At 38.8% G+C, this 19,882-nt stretch overlaps 4 protein-coding genes, 1 non-coding gene and 2 pseudogenes across 8 annotated transcripts; 4 read left to right on the plus strand and 3 right to left on the minus strand.

Annotated features, from left to right (window-relative positions):
* The first annotated feature begins 817 nt into the window (after nt 1–817).
* On the plus strand, nt 818–2,813 carry LOC104713420 (indole glucosinolate O-methyltransferase 4-like). Its single transcript, XM_010430529.2, has 4 exons — nt 818–1,547; nt 1,727–2,037; nt 2,162–2,226; nt 2,304–2,813. Exons 1-4 carry the CDS (start codon nt 1,114–1,116, stop codon nt 2,604–2,606), a joined length of 1,113 nt encoding a protein of 370 aa, XP_010428831.1. The 5' UTR covers nt 818–1,113; the 3' UTR covers nt 2,607–2,813.
* A 4,877-nt stretch (nt 2,814–7,690) lies between these two features.
* On the plus strand, nt 7,691–8,842 carry LOC104715871 (putative BOI-related E3 ubiquitin-protein ligase 3; annotated as a pseudogene).
* Nucleotides 8,843–11,883: 3,041 nt separating this feature from the next.
* Nucleotides 11,884–12,558, minus strand: LOC104713424 (acetyltransferase At1g77540). Its single transcript, XM_010430531.3, has 2 exons — nt 12,220–12,558; nt 11,884–12,124 (listed from the first exon to the last, which is right to left on the minus strand). Exons 1-2 carry the CDS (start codon nt 12,478–12,480, stop codon nt 12,053–12,055), a joined length of 333 nt encoding a protein of 110 aa, XP_010428833.1. The 5' UTR covers nt 12,481–12,558; the 3' UTR covers nt 11,884–12,052.
* A 181-nt stretch (nt 12,559–12,739) lies between these two features.
* On the plus strand, nt 12,740–14,150 carry LOC104715872 (cytosolic Fe-S cluster assembly factor NBP35-like; annotated as a pseudogene). The gene is made up of 3 exons (XR_015566850.1): nt 12,740–12,779; nt 12,882–12,976; nt 13,089–14,150. The product of XR_015566850.1 is annotated as a cytosolic Fe-S cluster assembly factor NBP35-like (transcript).
* Nucleotides 14,098–19,072, minus strand: LOC104713425 (uncharacterized). Of its 3 annotated transcripts, none has more exons than XM_087467063.1 (15): nt 18,705–19,072; nt 18,367–18,603; nt 18,081–18,205; nt 17,793–18,005; nt 17,521–17,646; nt 17,151–17,407; nt 16,582–16,689; nt 16,224–16,365; nt 15,947–16,112; nt 15,557–15,714; nt 15,151–15,474; nt 14,976–15,050; nt 14,784–14,856; nt 14,536–14,693; nt 14,098–14,437 (listed from the first exon to the last, which is right to left on the minus strand). In XM_087467063.1, the coding sequence occupies exons 5-15, from the start codon at nt 17,626–17,628 to the stop codon at nt 14,291–14,293; spliced, it is 1,716 nt and encodes a 571-aa protein (XP_087323189.1). In that variant the 5' UTR covers nt 17,629–17,646; nt 17,793–18,005; nt 18,081–18,205; nt 18,367–18,603; nt 18,705–19,072; the 3' UTR covers nt 14,098–14,290. The 3 variants fall into 3 exon arrangements, with proteins under 3 accessions (XP_087323189.1, XP_087323190.1, XP_010428834.1); XM_087467064.1 differs by having other exon boundaries at nt 18,081–18,198; nt 18,705–19,045; XM_010430532.3 differs by having other exon boundaries at nt 17,789–18,005; nt 18,705–19,042.
* Nucleotides 19,073–19,101: 29 nt separating this feature from the next.
* On the minus strand, nt 19,102–19,173 carry TRNAQ-UUG (transfer RNA glutamine (anticodon UUG)). Its single transcript has one exon. It is a non-coding gene; the product is annotated as a tRNA-Gln (tRNA).
* A 276-nt stretch (nt 19,174–19,449) lies between these two features.
* On the plus strand, nt 19,450–19,854 carry LOC104713426 (heat stress transcription factor A-4a-like). Its single transcript, XM_010430533.2, has one exon. The coding sequence runs from the start codon at nt 19,450–19,452 to the stop codon at nt 19,852–19,854; it is 405 nt and encodes a 134-aa protein (XP_010428835.1).
* Nucleotides 19,855–19,882: the final 28 nt, after the last annotated feature.

Consider the following 19,882-nt stretch of genomic DNA (forward strand, 5'->3'; position numbering starts at 1 on the left):
ATGGAGTATTAATTAAACAAACTATTATTTAGATCTTCAGCTGCTACTTTATCATATGACATGACAAAGACAAATGATCAAAAATTCAATTTTTAACCAAAAATAAAAGACCAAAATATTTTGACACACCAAATCCAAATGGCATATAGTAAAAGGAAAAAGCTCTGGTGGTTCCGTAAAGTGATAGCCTGATTCACGTGGGGGCGCTCCTGTTAATTACCTAAACGATTTTTATCAAGTTTTTTTATATGCCGTATTTTTAAAGGGTACGTTGCAAAGAGATCTATTAAACGCGGCCGAGAGAGCATATATGTATAATGTATGCAAGGTATTGGTGTTAATTGGAAGATTATTTCAAATTTCCAATAACTGAAAGATTACAACGTTTTCAATCAATTAACCTAAATCCGGTTAGTCGGTTACAGTATTCGTAGTTTTCTCACGGCCGGCCGGAAATATTTGTTTTTATTTTTCATCTATTTCTCTTTCACTTACGTTTTCTTCTTGTTTAGCACGAAAATGGTCTTTGTTCCATATATATATATATATACCATATAACAACGATGTCCGATATACAGAGCAATCGATGAATATTTATACTCCAAAGTACGATCAATCATTTTTTCTTTTCTTTTTCTTCTTTTTGGTTAAAATTTAGAAAACAACAATATCATTAGTTGGTGGTTCCGTAATATGATTTCCCGAATGGAGTAAAAAAGTAATATCCTAAATCATATGCATGATTCACGTGGTTTTGGTGGACCACCGGATCCTCTTAAATCACCTGATATATTTCTTTTTAATGATCAATCATGTCATACAATAATTATATATTGTTTTGATCCCCCGAGCGAGTAGACCATATTACGTCACCATAGTCCATACTCTCTTAACAAACCGATATACGTACTAGACAATCGATAAACTCCGGTTCCTTTACTGACTACTTTAGCTTCTTCTTTTTTTGGGTGAAAGAATAAGAGGGTCGATGCGTCTTCATTAGACTACACGCGTCTTACTGCATGGCACCAAGTATCAAGTGTAACTCAAACCTTTGTTTATCTATGTAGCTATTTATGTATGATTATCAACAATAACAACTAACAAGAACAAATGGCTGAGAGCTTGCAAGAAGAACAAGAAGTGGACGAGAAAATGGTGAGCTTGCAAGCCGAGAGTATCGTCAACACTGTGGCTTTCCCCATGGTTCTCAAAGCCGCCTTGGAGCTTGGCGTCATCGACACAATCGCTGCTGCAAGAACCGGCACATGGCTCTCACCGTCTGAGATAGCAGTTAGTCTCCCAATCAAACCCACTAACCCGGAGGCGCCCATGTTGCTGGACCGGATGCTGCGGTTACTCGCCAGCCACTCCATTTTGAAGTGCGGTATGGTTGAAAGGAAAGAAAATGGTCAAACCGGAAAGATCGAGAGGGTATATGCAGCCGAACCGATTTGCAAGTTTTTCTTGAAAGATAGTGACGGCTCCGCTGGTTCATTCTCGTCTTTGTTCTTTTTACTCCATAGCCAAGTCATTTTGAAGACTTGGTAAGTGCCTCTTCTAGACTTCTACTATTCAAAAATTAAATTCAGTTGTTGATCGTTAATAACATTAAACCAGTTATAAACCAACTAATCAAACCAATTTACGTACACTAATACATGAACTTATCGTAGTAATTGACAAAGTACTTAAAGATTTTTTTTTACATAAAATATTTTCATAGGACCAATCTCAAGGATGTGATACTAGAAGGAAAAGATGCATTCAGCTCTGCCCACGGCATGAAAATTTTCGAATACATTAATTCGGATGGACAATTCGCTGAGCTGTTTAGCCGGGCAATGGTGGAATCGTCCACTTTGGTCATGAACAAAGTTCTAGAGTTTTACAGAGGATTTGAAGATGTTAACACTTTAGTGGATGTAGGAGGAGGAGTTGGCACCATATTGGGTATAATCACTTCGAAGTATCCTCATATCAAGGGTGTTAATTTCGACTTAGCTAAGGTTTTAACTCATGCTCCTTTTTATCCAGGTACAAAACTACTCTATTATGTTTGGTCTTTGGTGTGTGCTAGTCTTATTTAACTAATATATGTACCTCCTAAACCTTAGTACCTGATGACCTTTTGTATTGTTTAATTATACTAATGATATAGGAGTCGAGCATGTCTCCGGAGACATGTTTATAGAAGTTCCAAAGGGAGATGCCATCTTTATGAAAGTAAGTTTACAAATATATTTTGTATTGATGAATTGATTTTATATCTTTCGAAATAAAATGGTTACAACGATTGACAGTGGATACTACATGATTGGCCGGACGAGCATTGTATAAAGATTCTGAAAAATTGTTGGAAGAGTCTACCAGAAAAAGGGAAAGTGATCATCGTAGAGATGATTACACCAATGGAACCAAAGCGTAATGATTTTTCCTGTAACACTGTGTTGGGGATGGATTTGTTGATGTTAACGCAGTGCTCGGGTGGTAAAGAGAGATCTCTATCGCAGTTCGAGAGTTTAGCGTTTGCGTCTGGTTTCCTTCGATGTGAAATCATATGTGGTCATGCTTATTCATTTTCTGTTATCGAATTCCACAATTAAAATGTTTTGGCATTTAATGAGATATGCTAATGATACATTAGTATCAATCGTATCTCATCAAATCAATACTTGTAATTAGCCTATGTTTATAAAGGCAACTGCATATTCTTACCATTAAATAGCTAGGATACATTAGGTTAATCTCTCGAATGTATAAATAGAGGTTCAGCCTCAAGTGGAAATCACACAGAAAACCCTTCACACTTATTGTTTTTTGACATGGTATCAGAGCAATAGCCATATACAAAAAGGCGTTGTTCGATCCTTCTTCTTTCTACCTTCCCAATTCTTTTTCTTGACCTAGTCTTTATCGTTTTTTTTCTTTCACAAGATAAGATTCTCTTATGATGTCTGAAAACACCGATGCGACCAATCAGGCTCAGCCTAGATCTGACACAACACGGAGAACCATCTCCCCATACGACTTGTCTTCCGGCGATAATCCGGGTTGTGTGATCTCTCAACCGGCCTTACGTGGTCCCAACTATGATGAATGGGCCAACAGCATTCGTTTAGCTCTTCGTGCTCGCAAGAAATTTGGGTTTGTTGATGGCAAGATTCCCAATCCCGGTGAAGCTTCAGCTGATTACGAAGACTGGTGTGCTAACAATGCACTGGTTATCTCTTGGATCAAGCTTACGGTCGATCCGGCCTTGCGTTCTAATCTTGCTCATTGTGAAGCCGCTGTTGATCTGTGGGAACATATACGTGTTCGTTACTCTATCAAAAGCGGCCAACGGGTTCAGCGTCTCAAGACGGAGCTCGCTACATGTCGTCAAAAGGGTTTGGCGATTGAAGCCTACTACGGTAAGCTTACGAAATTGTGGTCGTCGCTCAATGATTATCAGCAGGCCAAAACCATGACCGAGGTTCTGAAAGAACGTGAAGAAGACAAGTTACATCAATTCCTTATGGGTCTTGATGAAGCGTCCTTTGGCTCGGTCAAATCAGCGTTGCTATCGCGTGTTCCTTTGCCCACGCTTGATGAGGCTTACAACGCTGTTTCTCAAGATGAAGAGGCTAAAGCCACAAGTCGCATCCTTGACGAGCGCTCCGATGGTGTTAGCTTCGTGGTTCAATCACAACCTCGTTTCAAACAGGGTGGTGATCATTGTAACAAATCCATGGTGTGCTCTACCTGCGGTCGAACTGGTCACATGGCGGAACAATGCTTTTGAAAGATCGGTTATCCTGCTTGGTGGGGGGATCGTTCGAAACCAAAACTGGGGGATTCTTCTCAACAAGGTCTTCTTCCTTCTCCTGCAAGTAACCGCTCTGCACCGGTGGCTCGTGTCAATCAGATGGTTGTGACTCCAGCATCAGCTAACACTGCACTCACCACCTCTGATCGCATCGGTTTTAGCGGCTTAAATGATGCACAATGGCAGTCGTTGGTCACCTTACTTGATGAACGTGATCGCGTTCGTGATCACAACACAAAACTTTCGGGTACGTTGTTTCTCAACTCTTGGATTATTGATACAGGTGCATCAAATCATATGACGGGGTCTTTATCATTCTTGTCTGAGATTCGGTCTATGTCTCCTATGTTGATTAAATTGCCTGATGGTCGATTAACTCAGTCTACACAACACGGCACAGTTTGTCTGGGTCCGCATCTTAGTCTTCAAAACGTTTATTTTGTGGATGGTTTGAAGTGTCATTTGATCTCCGTTTCACAACTAAACCGTGATCGTGCTTGTGTCTTCCAGATAACCGATAAGTTGTGTGTGATTCAGGACCGCACCACGAGGATGCTGATTGGCGCAGCCGAACAACAAGATGGTCTCTATTTCTTCTGTAGTCCGGATAGTGCTGCTTCGTTCCATGTTTCTACTCAGTCCACAGATGTTTGGCACAAGCGTTTGGGGCATCCCTCTTCAGCTGTTCTTGGTCTTTTACCTATTTCTGGTCTTCGTTGTTCTAGTAATAAAGCATGTGACAATTGTATGCAAGCCAAACAAACAAAGGATATGTTTCCCACTAGTTTGAATAAAACAATAGACGTTTTTCAACTTGTGCACTGTGATCTTTGGGGTCCGTATCGAACCACTTCTCACAACGGCTCCAAATATTTTTTAACGATTCTTGATGACTTCTCAAGGGCGGTCTGGACATACTTGTTACCAGATAAAGTTTCTGCTCCTTCTCAACTTCAAAACTTCATAGCCTTAGTTGAACGCCAATTTGATAAACAACTCAAAACCATTCGTAGCGATAATGGAAGTGAGTTCATCTGTCTCAAAAATTACTTCCAGCAAAAGGGTATTATCCATGAGACGTCATGTGTCGGGACTCCGCAACAAAACGGTCGTGTTGAGCGGAAGCACCGCCACATTCTCAACGTTGCCCGTGCACTCCGGTTCCAAGCTTCTCTTCCTATCGAGATGTGGGATAAATGTGTTCTTACAGCTGCCTACTTAATCAATCGTACTCCGTCCAAAGTACTAGCTGGCAAAACACCATTCGAAAAACTTTACAACCGACCTCCTCCTATCACTCATTTGAGGGTCTTCGGTTGTTTATGTTATGTTCATAATCAGAATCATGACGGTGACAAGTTTGCTACACGTAGTAAGCGTTCAATATTTCTTGGCTATCCCTATGGCAAAAAGGGGTGGCGTGTGTACGACTTGGATACCGGAATCATCACCATCTCACGTGATGTTGTCTTCTGTGAAGATATTTTTCCATTTCCGAGTACTGACTCTTGTGTTGAGGATGTGTCTCTCTCTCAAACACCTCTGTTTTTTTACCCTCTTGATGCTGATTCACGACCTCCTCCTCGCGCTCCTGCACCAGCTCCTTCATCTGACAATTATGTCGACGAGACTCCTCTTCCTACTTCACCACCAAATACGGTTGACAGTAATCCTGATCTCTCGCCATCCGTATCCTCTGAGCCTGTGCTTCCTCCTAACGAACCAACACCATCTCCTGCTACCTCTCCTGTTGGTTCCTCTGTTTCGCCTTCGACAGAGTCCTCTGCCTCTGATACTTCTGACAGTGCTACTTCTGTTCAATCAGCCTCTTCTCAGGTTGCCGTCGATGTTCCGCCTATAGAGGAACTTGGAGTTGGGAAACGCCAACGAAAGGTTCCTACCAAACTCGCCGATTATGTTCTTCAAATTACCAATGCTCTTGGAGTCACCAACTTTGATTGCAAATATCCGATTTCTGACTACACAACAACAACCCGATTCTCCGAAAAACATCAAGAGTATGTACTTTATATTACCAACAGCTTTGAACCGCAACACTACTCTCAAGCTGTCTTAGATGAACGCTGGCGTAATGCCGTGCGTACAGAGATTGATGCATTGGAATCTCTTGGTACTTGGACTGTCGAAACACTACCACCTGGTAAGAAGGCTCTCGGTTGCAAATGGGTTTTTAGATTGAAATTTAAGTCTGATGGTACTCTAGAACGATACAAAGCAAGACTCGTGGTCCTTGGCAATAACCAGGTAGAAGGTACTGATTACACCGAAACGTTCGCACCCGTGGTTAAAATAACCACCATTCGTACGCTCCTTGAGGTTGCTGCGGTTAGGGACTGGCCCGTTCATCAAATGGACGTGCACAACGCCTTCTTGCATGGTGACTTAAATGAAGAGGTCTATATGCTCCCACCTCCTGGCTTTCGCACACAGGACAAGTCTCAGGTCTGCCGTTTGCACAAATCTCTCTATGGTTTACGTCAAGCTCCTCGCTGTTGGTTTGCAAAACTTACCACCGCTTTGAAAGAATATGGTTTTGTGCAATCTGTGGCTGACTACTCTCTCTTCTCTTATACTCGTGGCACTCATCGGATCTATGTCCTCATTTATGTGGATGATCTTGTTCTCTCCGCAAGCACTCTATCTCTACTTGAGAAGTTCAAGTCCTATCTCAGCTCATGTTTTCACATGAAGGATCTAGGCGTTTTGAAATATTTCCTTGGCATTGAGGTTGCTCGGAGTCCTGCTGGCTTCTATCTTTGTCAAAGGAAATACGCCCTCGATATCATCACTGAAACAGGTTTACTTGGTGTTAAACCAGTAGACTTTCCCCTTGATCAGAATCACAAGCTCGCACTGCACAAAGGAGAATTGTTATCGGATCCGGGGCGTTATCGTCGTTTAGTTGGTCGCCTCATTTATCTGGGAACGACTCGTCCTGATCTTGCATACTCGATTCATATTCTCACTCAGTTTATGCAAGCACCACGATGTAAACACTTAGATGCGGCTCTACGTGTTGTTCGTTATCTCAAACATAGTCCAGGTCAGGGAATTCTGCTTCGCTCTGATTCCTCTTTGTCTCTTAAAGTTTGGTGCGACTCGGACTGGCAAGGTTGCCCCACGACTCATCGTTCCTTGACTGGTTGGTTCATTCAGCTAGGTGATTCTCCAATTTCTTGGAAGACACGAAAACAAGATGTAGTCTCTCATTCATCGGCTGAGGCAGAGTATCGAGCTATGTCTCAAACAGTTCGTGAAGTTCTATGGTTAAAGAACCTATTGTGGTCCCTTGGAGTGGAACATTCTGCACCGGTGGTTGTTCACTGTGATAGTATGGCTGCCATTCACCTCGTCGCTAATCCAGTGTTCCATGAGAGAACAAAACACATCGAACGTGAATGCCATTTCATACGAGATGAGATTGTTCGTGGTGTCATCCAAACGAAACATGTTCATACGTCACAACAACTAGCAGACATCATGACCAAAGCACTCGAGAGTAAAGAGTTCGAAGCATTCAAGTCCACGTTAGGCATCAGTGACCTGTACGCTCCAACGTGAGGGGGGGTAATGAGATATGCTAATGATACATTAGTATCAATCGTATCTCATCAAATCAATACTTGTAATTAGCCTATGTTTATAAAGGCAACTGCATATTCTTACCATTAAATAGCTAGGATACATTAGGTTAATCTCTCGAATGTATAAATAGAGGTTCAGCCTCAAGTGGAAATCACACAGAAAACCCTTCACACTTATTGTTTTCTGACAGCATTTACCAAAATCATACAATGATTGGTTTTGTGCATTTACCAAAATCATACAATGATTGGTTTTGGCATTTACCAAAATCATACAATGATTGGTTTTGTGCAAGTGATATTATAAAGGGCTGTGTGTTAACGGAGTGCAATAATAATGGTGATATAAGTATGAAAGAAAGTGTGTTTTGAGATTTTAAGTTTGTAACTGTTTCTATTCTTCTTTTATTCTTTCTTCGTCCCTTAAATTAAAGTTTTTTAGCCCTTTAAAATTAAATTCTTGGATGTTTTTGTTTCACACAATTCAAACAAACCCATCTTCTTCTTCCTCTTAAGATTATGAATCTTTATACAGATTGATTGGCTAGCTTCTCTTCAATGAGCTCAACTCTACTGTAACTTCGGCAAGTGGAAGCATCACAAATCCAGTCTTTCAGTCACTTGGTGACAATATCAGAGTGGACCTCGATAGACAGAAAGACGAGCTTGATCAGTTTATAGAATTCCAGGTACTAATTCAATCTGCAAATATTTTGCTTGTATACACCATGTTGTTGAGAATGTACTCTTTCTTGGAACAGGCGGATCAAATGGCGAAAGGTGTGAGAGATATAAAACAGAGACATGTAAAGTCATTTGTCACGCCTTAGAAAAGGATGTGAGCAAGAAGCTTCTAGAGAAAGATCAGGAGATTGAAAGCATGAACAAGAAGAACAGGGAACTCGTGGATAAGATAAAACAAGTTGCAGTGGAAGCTCAGAACTGGCATTACAAAGCAAAGTACAATGAATCTATGGTTAATGCCTTAAAGGTAAATTTGCAACAAGTGATGTCACATGGAAACAACAAAAATGCAGTAAGAGTAATAGCTGATCATCATCAAATGAAAGAAGGGTTTGGGGATAGTGAGATTGATGATGAGGCAGCCTCATACAAACATCCCGGGGATGGCAAGTGCTGAGATGAGATGCAAGTCTTGTAACATAAAAGAGGTTTCGGTCTTGCTCGTGCCGTGTAGACACTTGAGTTTGTGTAAAGACTGTGATGTGTTTACTGGTGTTTGTCCTGTTTGCCAGACTTTGAAAATATCAAGCGTTCAGGTCTTCTTCTCCTGAGTTGTCCTAATACTCTTGGAAAGTTAATGATGGAGAAACATGGACATATTTTGTATATGATGATGATATTGATGATGATGATAATGATGATGATGATGATGATGAGCTCAACATGAAAAATTTGCTTGAGTATCTTTCCTTTTGCCATTAAACCTGTATAACATGATTCTGCTATTTAGTATTAAGGCAGCCGTTTTGAACAAGAGATACTAATTGAGTTCACGTGCAATATATCAAAGTTGTTGATTTAGAGTCATTGTTAGAAGTAATCAAACATGTGTTCGCTGATTTCTTTCTATTTATTTTCTTGATGCGAAACTTCTTTTCCAAGCAAGATCAGTAAAGCGGAGGATAACCAAAATACATAAAAATTAAAAGTCATAATGATCATGTTGTTGTGAAACTAATGTACCAAAACATATATTATTGGTTATACTTGCATATTGCAAACGTTTTCGTTGTAGACTTATCTCGACTATCCGGAAAGATTACCCCATAACTACGTCAGCACTATTGGTACTACGTGCGAAGGCATTGGTTGGGCAACAACCGGCCAAACCGACAGATACTCCGGCAACCTCTCGCTAAGTGGCGTTACCAATCAACCGTGAAGTTGTTCAGAGGAGGGACTGACCTCATTGGTCACAAGGAGGTGCTTCAGCTTCTAACACCTCATGGAATAAACACTGGCTGGAAACAAGCCGAATATAGACTCGCTAGTCTCGATTTCCAGAATCTCGTGTTGGTCCATTTGTACTACGACGGAGACCTTGACCAGAGAGCTCAGGCAGCTGCTGCACACTTTGGCCTTCTAAATAATGTGCACCCAGTGATAGAATTTCAATTTAGACTATAATTACTCAACTCTAGATAATATAGTTTTATATAAGTAGTAGACAATAGGATGTGTTCATCTAGCAGTATAAATGAGTTAACTTAGAAATCTGATATATTCATATTTCACATCTAACTATATCGTTCCAAATTAACTAATTTATTGTACAAGTTTGGTCTACAGTCCAAACTTTCACTTGAATGGAGGAGAAAGTAGATAAACGTATCAAACATATCAAGCAAAATAAATGTGGATCAAGTAGATTTGGCGGAACAAGTCGAATTTAAACAATCTAAGTGGTGAGTAGTAGATAATAGTGGGACGCTTTCAAAATTTCAGAAAGGCTGACTGGGCTAGGTGGTGTGAACCAGATGCAGTCAGCGAAAAGAATTACCAAAACATAAAATGAATGATTTGTTGAACTATACTCATAGATTTTATACTTTTTAGTATGTACGTTTATGTTGTAGTGACAAATTTTTAATTAACTATAATTATTTTCAACTCAGATAATATTATTATAAATAAATAATATATATATATATATATATATATATATCTCTTATATACAACGTAAATGTTGTGTGTAATATAAGAGATATTAGGTTGTAGACAATAAATGATCTAAAATCTAAATATATTGAATCTTCACCTCTATAATATCATTCGAGACCAAACTAATTAAGTGTACAAGTTTGGTCTAAACTCAGAAAATCTTAGTTCATTTAAATGAAAAATGAACCAAAAATAATTAAGCTCTGATTGAAGAAAATGGATCAAACGGTTCAAGTTAAAAAAATGTGAATCAAGTGGATATGCCGGAGCAAGTGTGGTTCAAATGGATATACAGTAAAATCTCTATAAATTAGTAAGGTCGGGACCATGAACTTTTATTAATTTATAGAGGTTTTAATTTATCGATAAATTAATATTTTATTAATTTATGAAGAGATTTTTTATTTTTATAATTTTTATAATTTAGTATTACAAAATAAGATACTTTTGTTATCATTCACATTTTTAAAGAATTTTCTTAATTAATAATTTAGCTATCATAATAGGATAAATGTCAATTGTTTACTAGATTATCTAGGTAAAATATATAAATTTAGAAGTTTAGAGTTTTGAAAAAATTGCCACTACTATCCTTCATGGTAATAATGAAGTCTAAGAAGATATTGCGATACTTTTAGAACCAATTACTTGTAAAAAAATAATTATCGCATCTAGGTTTCTCTATAATATTTGTATACAATTTGAAAGATAACAATAAAAAAAGATTAGAGATGAGCTCCAACAAGAATGCAAATTCAAGAATAGGCAAACAACAATAGAATCATATTTCACTATATACATCTATATATAATTTATTTGATTATTAATTTATGATATTGATGGGACCATATTTTTACACTGGATTTCCAAAAAAATTATTATCTTATTATTTTATTGAAATATATAATTTTTTACACTGGTCCAACTCGGGACCGGAAAGAATTTATTAATTTATAGCGAGTATTAATTTATAGATGTTCTACTGTAGATGTCCAAATTATTTGTGTTTAATAGTGAAAGCAGATCAAATAATACAAATCAAATATTTATAATTAAATATTCTAAGATAAATTATTTTACATAATACTAAATCATTTATATTTATGCAATTTTAAAAATTAATAAAAATATTTGTCAGTTCCCTCCTAATAAATTTGCTTTGTGGGTTTTACTTGGAAAAGCCGGGCGGGAACCTTAGCCGCTGCAATTAATTAGTTCCCTCCTAATAAATATTTGAACCACACTTACATCGCTTGTGCTTGGTGTTGTTGGTCTTGTTTGGACATCTTTGAATGCAAGTAATATCCGTGCAATACTATTACTGAATTCACTCCATAGATGACAATTCGATACTACTAATCTAGGAGAATCCAACTTTGAGTAAGTACTTTGTGATTGGTTTTTTAGTGTCGGCCATTTCGGTTAAGTTACCAAGGATTAGGAGAGCCTCTATGCTTTGCAGCATTTGGTCCATTTGCTACTACTGCTTTTTATTTACTTCTTGGTAGCTCAAAGGTATATCTAAATATCATTTTAAGCCTCATTAATATCTGTTTCCATGACTTGTTGTTAATAACTTAAACTGGTTAAAATGGATTTTAAGCCTCATTGCGTCTTACGCTTTCTTTCTTCTTTTATTCCTCCTCTTCCGACAACAATTCTACAACGTTTTTTTAAGTAAGGGGATAAGAAATTTCATATTCTAATCTTATATCTGGCAATCGAATAATCAAAATCTTGATTTTTGATTACACCAAATAATACTATTAAACTGCTCAATTTCGATACGTGAAAGCTTTAGGATCCATAAAGATTTAAGTCGCTCTGAGTTTGATTATTACAAGATGTTTCAAGATACACACAACCAACGATTATTATTGAACATTTTAGTTAAGAGACGACATTATTACTTTGTTATTACAGAGCACACAATGAGAAGGGAGAGTAGTTCACTTCAGATGCTAGACTTGAGATCCTCTGAGTGAACTAGAGGCTTCCAAGACTCGTTTCGAGGAAGAAACGTATCCTGCAAAATCCAATCACACACACAAAGTGACAAAACTCACGAATTCAAACTTCGAAATCAAGAAATTTTCGAATAGATTTTTAAAATTTTTATACCGAAACGTAGGAGCAGGAAGGGATGACGGAAATGGAGTGAGAGGAGGCGTGTTCGAAAGCGGCGACGCAGAGATGAGAAGCTAAACCTAATCCTCGTTTGGTTGAAGGAACGTAGGTATGGACCAGATCCATCACTTTACCATTGTTTCTCATCTTGTACTCTATGTAAGCTTCGTGATCCTCCGTCTCGAATCGCCGTCTCCCTTCGTTCCACACTATCTTCGGTGTCTCCGTCGCCATCTTCGCCGCCGTGTTCGTCATATGTTATGTCAGAAACCGTAAATAAATCTGAAATCGAAGGAGCGAATATTAACTGTTTTTTTTAATCTGATTCTTCCCATTGTTTGTTTGGGCCTTTTAATGGGCCTAAATTTGGGTTGATAGTCGGCACACGTAACCCACCCAATGCTATAAATATCTCATTGTCGTCGACCTCCTCCTAAACCCCACGAGTTCGTTGTTCGTTGGTCTTTCTAAAGTCTTAAACCCCCCATCACTGTTAATTCTATAAGGATAAGTTATGAACAAATCACAAGTCGACATGGAGAACGCCAACGAGGGTAAGCAAAATCAATCCATGTGTTTCAGTTTTTTTGCTTTCAGCAAGTTTGTGTCCGTAATTAACCTAACTGATTGTTTTGCTGGTGGTGAATAACATATAGATTGCCCTGGTCCCCAATCAGAAACTGCTGGATTGTCAGATTCTTGCGCCCTAATCAGCAAGTATGTGCCACTGCTCCTAAGGGACCTGACCCAGGTAAAACAACCCACATGCATGCACCCTTGTCCTTGTGACAATTACTTGTAACACAAAATTGTATGATATATGCTAACGTCTGTGTTATGTTTTGTTTGTTTTCTTAATTTAGATTTGGTTGCTATAGCTGAAAGAATGGAAACTGTGAAGCATAAGTTCTGGTATGCTCTTGCAAAGGAGGGGTTGGTAAGAGCACTTTCTCAGCTCAGCTTTCGTATGCCCTGGCAGGCATGGACTATCAAGTAGGCCTCATGGATACAGATATATGCGGGCCAAGCATCCCTAAAATGTTAGGCCTTGAAGTGCATGACTTTCACCAGAGCAACTTTGGATGGTCTCCTGCTTATGTGGATGAAAACCTCGCTGTCATGTCCATAGGTCTCATATCTGATGAGCCTGCCATCTTGAGAGGTCCACGCAAGAACGCTCTCATCAAAAATTTTATAAAAGACGTTTACTGGGGAGAGCTCGATTTCCTTGTCGTTGATACCCCACCAGGAACCTCTGACGAAAACATCACCACCATCCAGAGCCTTGTACATACGGGGATCGACGGTGCTATCATTGTCACCACCCCTCAGGAAGTCTCCATGATTGATGTCAGAAAAGGAGTCAACTTTCTTGCAAAACTTGGTGTCCCTGTCCTAGGAGTGGTAGAGAACATGAGTGGTTTATCTCAACGGTTGACGGATTTCAAATTCATGAAGCTGGCAACTGATACCGGCTCCTCCATCGACGTGACTCAAGACATGATCTCTTGCATAAGAGATAATGCTCCAGAGCTTCTCGATGTTTTGGCTTGCAGCCAAGTGTTTGACAGCAGCGCAGGCGGTGCAGAGAGAATGTGTCAGGAAATGGGAGTGCCGTTTCTTGGGAAAGTTCCTTTGGATCCACAGCTTTGCAGAGCAGCTGAACAAGGCAAGTCATGTTTTGAGGATAACAAGTGTTCTGTTAGCGCACCCGCCCTTAAGAGCATCATACACAAAGTCGTTGCTTCAATAAAGATGAAGGAAGACCTTAGTGGACAAGGAGAAGAAACCCCCTAAATCCTTCGGTTGGATTTGTTGTGCATATACTATGATTTCGAATTTTTCCCCCTATACAATGATTTGGTGGGGAGATTTCTTTGATATATAACTAAATTATTCTATAATATAATAATACAAAAAGTTCAATGCAACTTGCAAAAAACCGTACATTACAAAGCAAAACTCTCAATCTCTCATGGTGCATAACTTAACAAACGACATGTCAATAAATAAAACAACAATTCTAGTTTTGAACTAAGCCACCACTCTTCTCATGCTATTGAGCTCACAAGGGAGTTACGTGAGCAGTCTCGTCCAAGAAGAGGCACCCGAATACATAATTGAAGAAATCTCCGCCTTTAACAATGCCTTTTCCATCCATGGTCTCCATGTCGTATTTGCAAGCCCGCATGCAATCAGGACAATATGTAACCTGCGTACCATAAACAATCATTAATAAGAGAACTTGCAATTTCTCAAGAGTTTGTTCTGAAGCAAACAATTATATGTCAGGTATTAGTAGTGACAAACCTCCAAGATTTTTGGCTCGAATGAGCTATCGAGCATTACATCTACTCCGTAAATGGCTCTGGATTTGGGGGATTGCATCTCTGGATGCGTGAGAGCTGCCGCCTCAAACACTTCCCGTATCACTTGCCTCACCTTCTCATGGATATTCATCCATTTAACTATTGAGAGTTGAATTGTGTTATTGATATAATGAAGTACAGAAAGATATATATAAATGAAGGAAATCCAAATGCCGTGTATATATATACCGTTATGTTCTTGTTCAAATTCTCTCACAAACTCTGCTGTGGGTTTGTGATTCAACTTCCGACCACCATAGTTCTGCAAACGCATAAGAGAAAAGACATCGGAAAACAAACGTGAGTTCTTGTTATATACTGTATTGCAATCTTTATCAGAATTGAATTATTATGTAAAAAGAATGTTCTTAAGACATATACCATGACAGTGAAGTGAGTTTCATATTCAAAGAAACTGTGCTTGTCCAATGAATATGGGTTGTTAGACAACCTAACCTGAAATCAAACAAATAGGAATGGCCCACATGGTGTTTATTCAAAATGAGTGAAATATCCTTCAATTGGCTGTGATGAAGAGAAATAACATATGCATTACCCAAAAAATCTCTGTTAGGTAGATCTCCAACGGGTCAATACTCCGCACTAGGACAACATATCGCAGATCAAACTTCTTCCCCTTGAATAAAGCAGGGTGCTCTATGTACTTCTGGCAGATCTTGGGACCAGTTTCCATCATGCGGATGATAGCAGATAAATTATCTGTTATACTTGTGTCGATTGTCCGTGCCATGTTCCATGGTTTCAAGATCCACAAATTGTTCATCTGATCACGTTTACGGACATAATAGTCCCCAATAAACTGGGACAACTGAGTTTCAAGATTATAAGTAGGCTGTAACCATTTTCGAGATCCATAACCCTGTACAGCAAGACATAGAGATTTCATTCACATGTTACTAATGTTGCTATGATAATCTAAGGGCATAGTTTGCTGAATTTACCATTTGAATAGTCTCTGCAAGATGATGCTTCATAACAAGACACGCCTCAAAGGGAAACTGATTTATGTATTGGTCATCTGTTATTCCCACCTCTTTTCTAAGCTCCTCATCAACCTGTACACTCGTCCATAATATGTGTGCATCTTTTGGTTCATTTGCTGCAAGCAGGCGACACAACTCAGAAACACACAAAGAAAAACCCTGATTCGTCTAATGCATGAAACAGCTTTTCTAATGTTAAACTGAATTTACTCCACTATCTATAAAACAAAAGATATTTAAAAAGTTGGGACAGTTGTGGTAAGTTAAAGTTGCATTGTTTATGCATCCAATAAGGAGTTGCTAAATGAGAACTAATGATATATTATGAAAACTGGATCAATCTCTTACTGATCACAAATTCTGGGCGTGTCAAAAATTCTTCAACTTGAGGTAGATCCGTGTATACCAGTAAAGGAGACCCATCACTATGCCGTATGCTTCGGGAAATTGAAGGTTTGGAAGGTAATGAATCAAAAGCTTTAGCCTGCAGTTTTTGTTGGTATTTCTCATATTCCTAGGAAATCAATAACAGAGAATCTGTTAATTAACAAAAATCTTGGTAGCAAATGAGAGAACAGGAAGTCTGCTAATGAAGAGAAAGCTAAAGTGGACACCGAGGAAGTACATGAATAAAATAGTTCTCAGGAGTTTCAAACCAGGCCGTGAGCCTGGCAGACCGCTGTTCGTCCTCTCCAATACCAGATAGAAAATCACGAGTGCACTCATCACCTTTTTGAAGACTTTTTATAGGCCACATTACCGAATAGCTGGAACATAGAAAACCAAATAAACATAAGCATATCCGAGACATAAAAAGTAGCATTGTCGAAAATATTTGCATACATGACATGACATGTAAGCCCTGATCAAGAAGCCCATGTCAATCCACATTACACTTGTAAACGATACCACATAATATGTGTTTACAGCACACATGATATGAACTCAAGAAGTATATGGAGCAGTGCAGGAAAAAATTCTACCTCACAGCAGACTCTAGTTTCCCAGAAGGCATGAAAAGGAAAGGAGCCACTTTGAAATTCGGTTCATCGCTATGCCTCAAAGCTGAACCCAATTCATCCATCACATACCTGCAAAAGTGATATCATTGCGCAACTCACACTCATCAACATCCAAAAACTAAGTGCCTAAGAACTACATAATAAACTCTTACTTTTAACCTTTTAAGATGTAGACTGTAGACTAGCATCAAATGTTCATTCCCAAAAATAAAAAGCACACATAAAGAGACCTTTCCCAATCATACAAATGGGATAAGGGGTGAGAATACACTTCAAAAGTGAAAATGGTCATTCTGATAATCTTATATATAAAGAATGGTAAATCCTACAGCTTTCAGTGATTGGACTAGAATGTCACAAATATCACTAGATAAATCTTGCTTTAAATTCCAACCCGTATTTTGTAATTTATATATTTGAATGAAAAATGTTTTGATACTTTAAATGGTAAATGCAACCAGCCGTTTATTATATCAAACAAATCCACTGCACTAATTTTAATATAGCAAACAAAGAGAAAAAGTGCATACCACAAAGAACTTTCATCAAGCTTTTCCTCATCCGCAAGGCGATAATTCATCGCATACAACCACATTGCACCGAGAACACGGTCTACAAGAGTATCCTCAGGATTTGGCTCAGGAATGCGTGGCTGGAGCATTGCATATATGACAAGCTTTCCATTTTCAAGTATTTTAGCTGTATCAACGCCATTTAACAAAGAAAGTTTTGACAGAGCTTCAAGAATCTCTAGAGCATTGTCTCCAAGAGGTCCAGGTATGTCAACCTACAAACAAGAAGTAGCATGTGAGCACATCTCTGCATAAATATACTTTAGTTAACATTGTATGATAACCTCAATTTGTATCTGAATACGTAAGGAAAACTTGCAACAATTACTTCTAAGGAAGACAGCGAAGGGAAGAGCTGCAAGACTTCAAATAGTTCTCCAACCGAATTCTGATCCAATGGGTTTCCACGGATATTTAAATGTGATAGTTTTGGCATCTCGTGCACATGAAATGCCTGAAAATGAAGAAAGTAATAAAGGCAGTCAAATCAGATACTTAAATATCTAGAGGTCTATAAGATGCAAAATGGAGACATATATGTTCATTGTTTATTCAGTCAATAAACTGCCTCTCTAAAGAAAGTAAGGGGAAAAAACTGGCCTTATTGACAGATTGTGTATTGACCGGTTTGAAAGGTCAAGTGAGGTGACATTGCACAAGGGTTGGTCTTGCTGAACACAACCAGGATTATCCTTCCCAAAAATATCTCCACAGAAACCAAGTGCCCATAACCCATAATTAGGGGTAAAACACGAGTTGTAGATTTCAAGACTCGGACAGCCTTGCAGTATTTCGTCAGCCATCTGACGTTCACTGAAAAGCAAATTCTATACATGAGAAATCAATTTTATCCCCACACATCCGTATATTTAGTAAATGCATGTTTACCTCTTCTGCAGAACAGGGTTGTCATTCAGCCACAAAGCCTTCAGATTCTTAAACTTCGTAACCTCTTGTATAACCACATCCCCACTCTCGATTTTGTTCCCGATAAGACTAAGCGCCACTAAATCCTACCAAAACATTCACAGCAACAAATTGAAGAAGCTTTAGAATCTAAAAGAATTCACGCATAATATATACTTTCAAGTTGTCTATGCAAGTCTACAAAAACACATCTGAGCTAAAGTCCAGCATATATGTATTGAAGGAAATAGAAGAAAGATCTGAAGACCTGAAATTGACTAGGCAAATGCAGGGAGAGCAATGAGTCATCAACAATTCCAAGACCCTCCAACTCCAACCATCTTAGAGAGTCATATCCTTCATCCGCTGCATAACGTACTTCATTGTCTATAATCTGATGAACAGAGAGTTCCTCAGCCACTTCTTCTTCTTCTCCAGCCTCTACATCAATGTCAACACTCATCAAAGAAGCCATCCTCTCAGCCAATCCCGGAACTTCCTTAAGCTGAAGTAAACAAAAGAACTCTAATTAGACTCTCAGAACTCTAATTTCAACAAACTAGTTTCGGAATTGTGTAAAGAGAGAGAGAGAGTGGCGTTAGTTACCTGCTTACAGGCATCCGGAAGGCGAAAAGTCCAGGCGTGATCGACAAGGAAGACGTCAGAATCTTTAGGCATAGAATCGGAAGTGAGGAGAAGCTTCCGTCGCCTATCATCATCGGAGGATTCGATTTGAAAGTAAGCGCCGCCGTCTAAAGTATCGGAAGCAAGCTTCTGGAAAAGGCGTGGGTAAAGCTTCGGCGGCAAACCCGAAGCCGCCAATAGTATCCCATGTACCTTTACGAAATCGTCGAAGCTCTCGATTTTGCTCATTCTCCTCTCTGCTCTCTGAGGGTTTTTAGCTGCGTTCGGCGACAGAAACAACAAGAAGAAGTGGGAGTGTGTGTAATAGGGTTAATTTTCAAAAGCAGTTTTTTAAAACCAAAAAAAAATGAAAGAAAAAAGGTCCTACCGGGAGTCGAACCCAGGTCGCTGGATTCAAAGTCCAGAGTGCTAACCACTACACCATAGAACCTCGGATGGTTCTTTGTAGCAAGTTAACTTATTTATGAAATTAGCTCCACAGAATGAAAATAAAAGAAAAAGAGGAACAAAAGAAATTAGGAAAGTTTGACAAAAAAAAAAAAAAATTAGGAAAAAGAAAAAAGGAAACTTTGTAACTTTTAATCGTGACCGCTGAAATATTAGATGATGATCATATCTAAACCGTCAATTGATTTGATAGCTCTTCTATAAATAATTCGACCCCTCTCGTCTGGAAACCTAAAAATCAATTTTGAGACTTGTAAGGATGGTTCACAAATTTCCAAGGGGATTGTCTCCGTTCTACGTTAGAATCTATCAGGTCGTTGATGATCCTACGACGGATTCAATCATCTCGTGGAGCAAAAGCTACGACAGTTTCATCATCTGGAACGTGAGAGAGTTTCGCAGAAAGATTATGCCGACATGTGTTGAATTTGGTAGAAGCTTCTCATGGTTTCTCTCCAAGCTTCGTTCTTATGGCTTTAAAAGAGTTAACGGGGCTGGTCAGTTGGAGTTTGGAAACGAGTACTTTGTCGCAGATCAACCGGGGCTTTTGAAGTATATGATGAACGAAGCTTTGACGGCTAAACGTAAAGCAAAGATGGCTAAAGCCAAAGCCAGGAGAGATCGAGTTCAAGTAGAGGGTCTCTTCAAACACTTACAAATTTGATCATTATAATAACTTCTTGTATAAGTTT

This window comes from Camelina sativa, chromosome 9 (genome assembly GCF_030686135.1).
Source record: "Camelina sativa cultivar CO46 ecotype springtype chromosome 9, ASM3068613v1".
Classification (NCBI taxonomy): domain Eukaryota; kingdom Viridiplantae; phylum Streptophyta; class Magnoliopsida; order Brassicales; family Brassicaceae; genus Camelina; species Camelina sativa.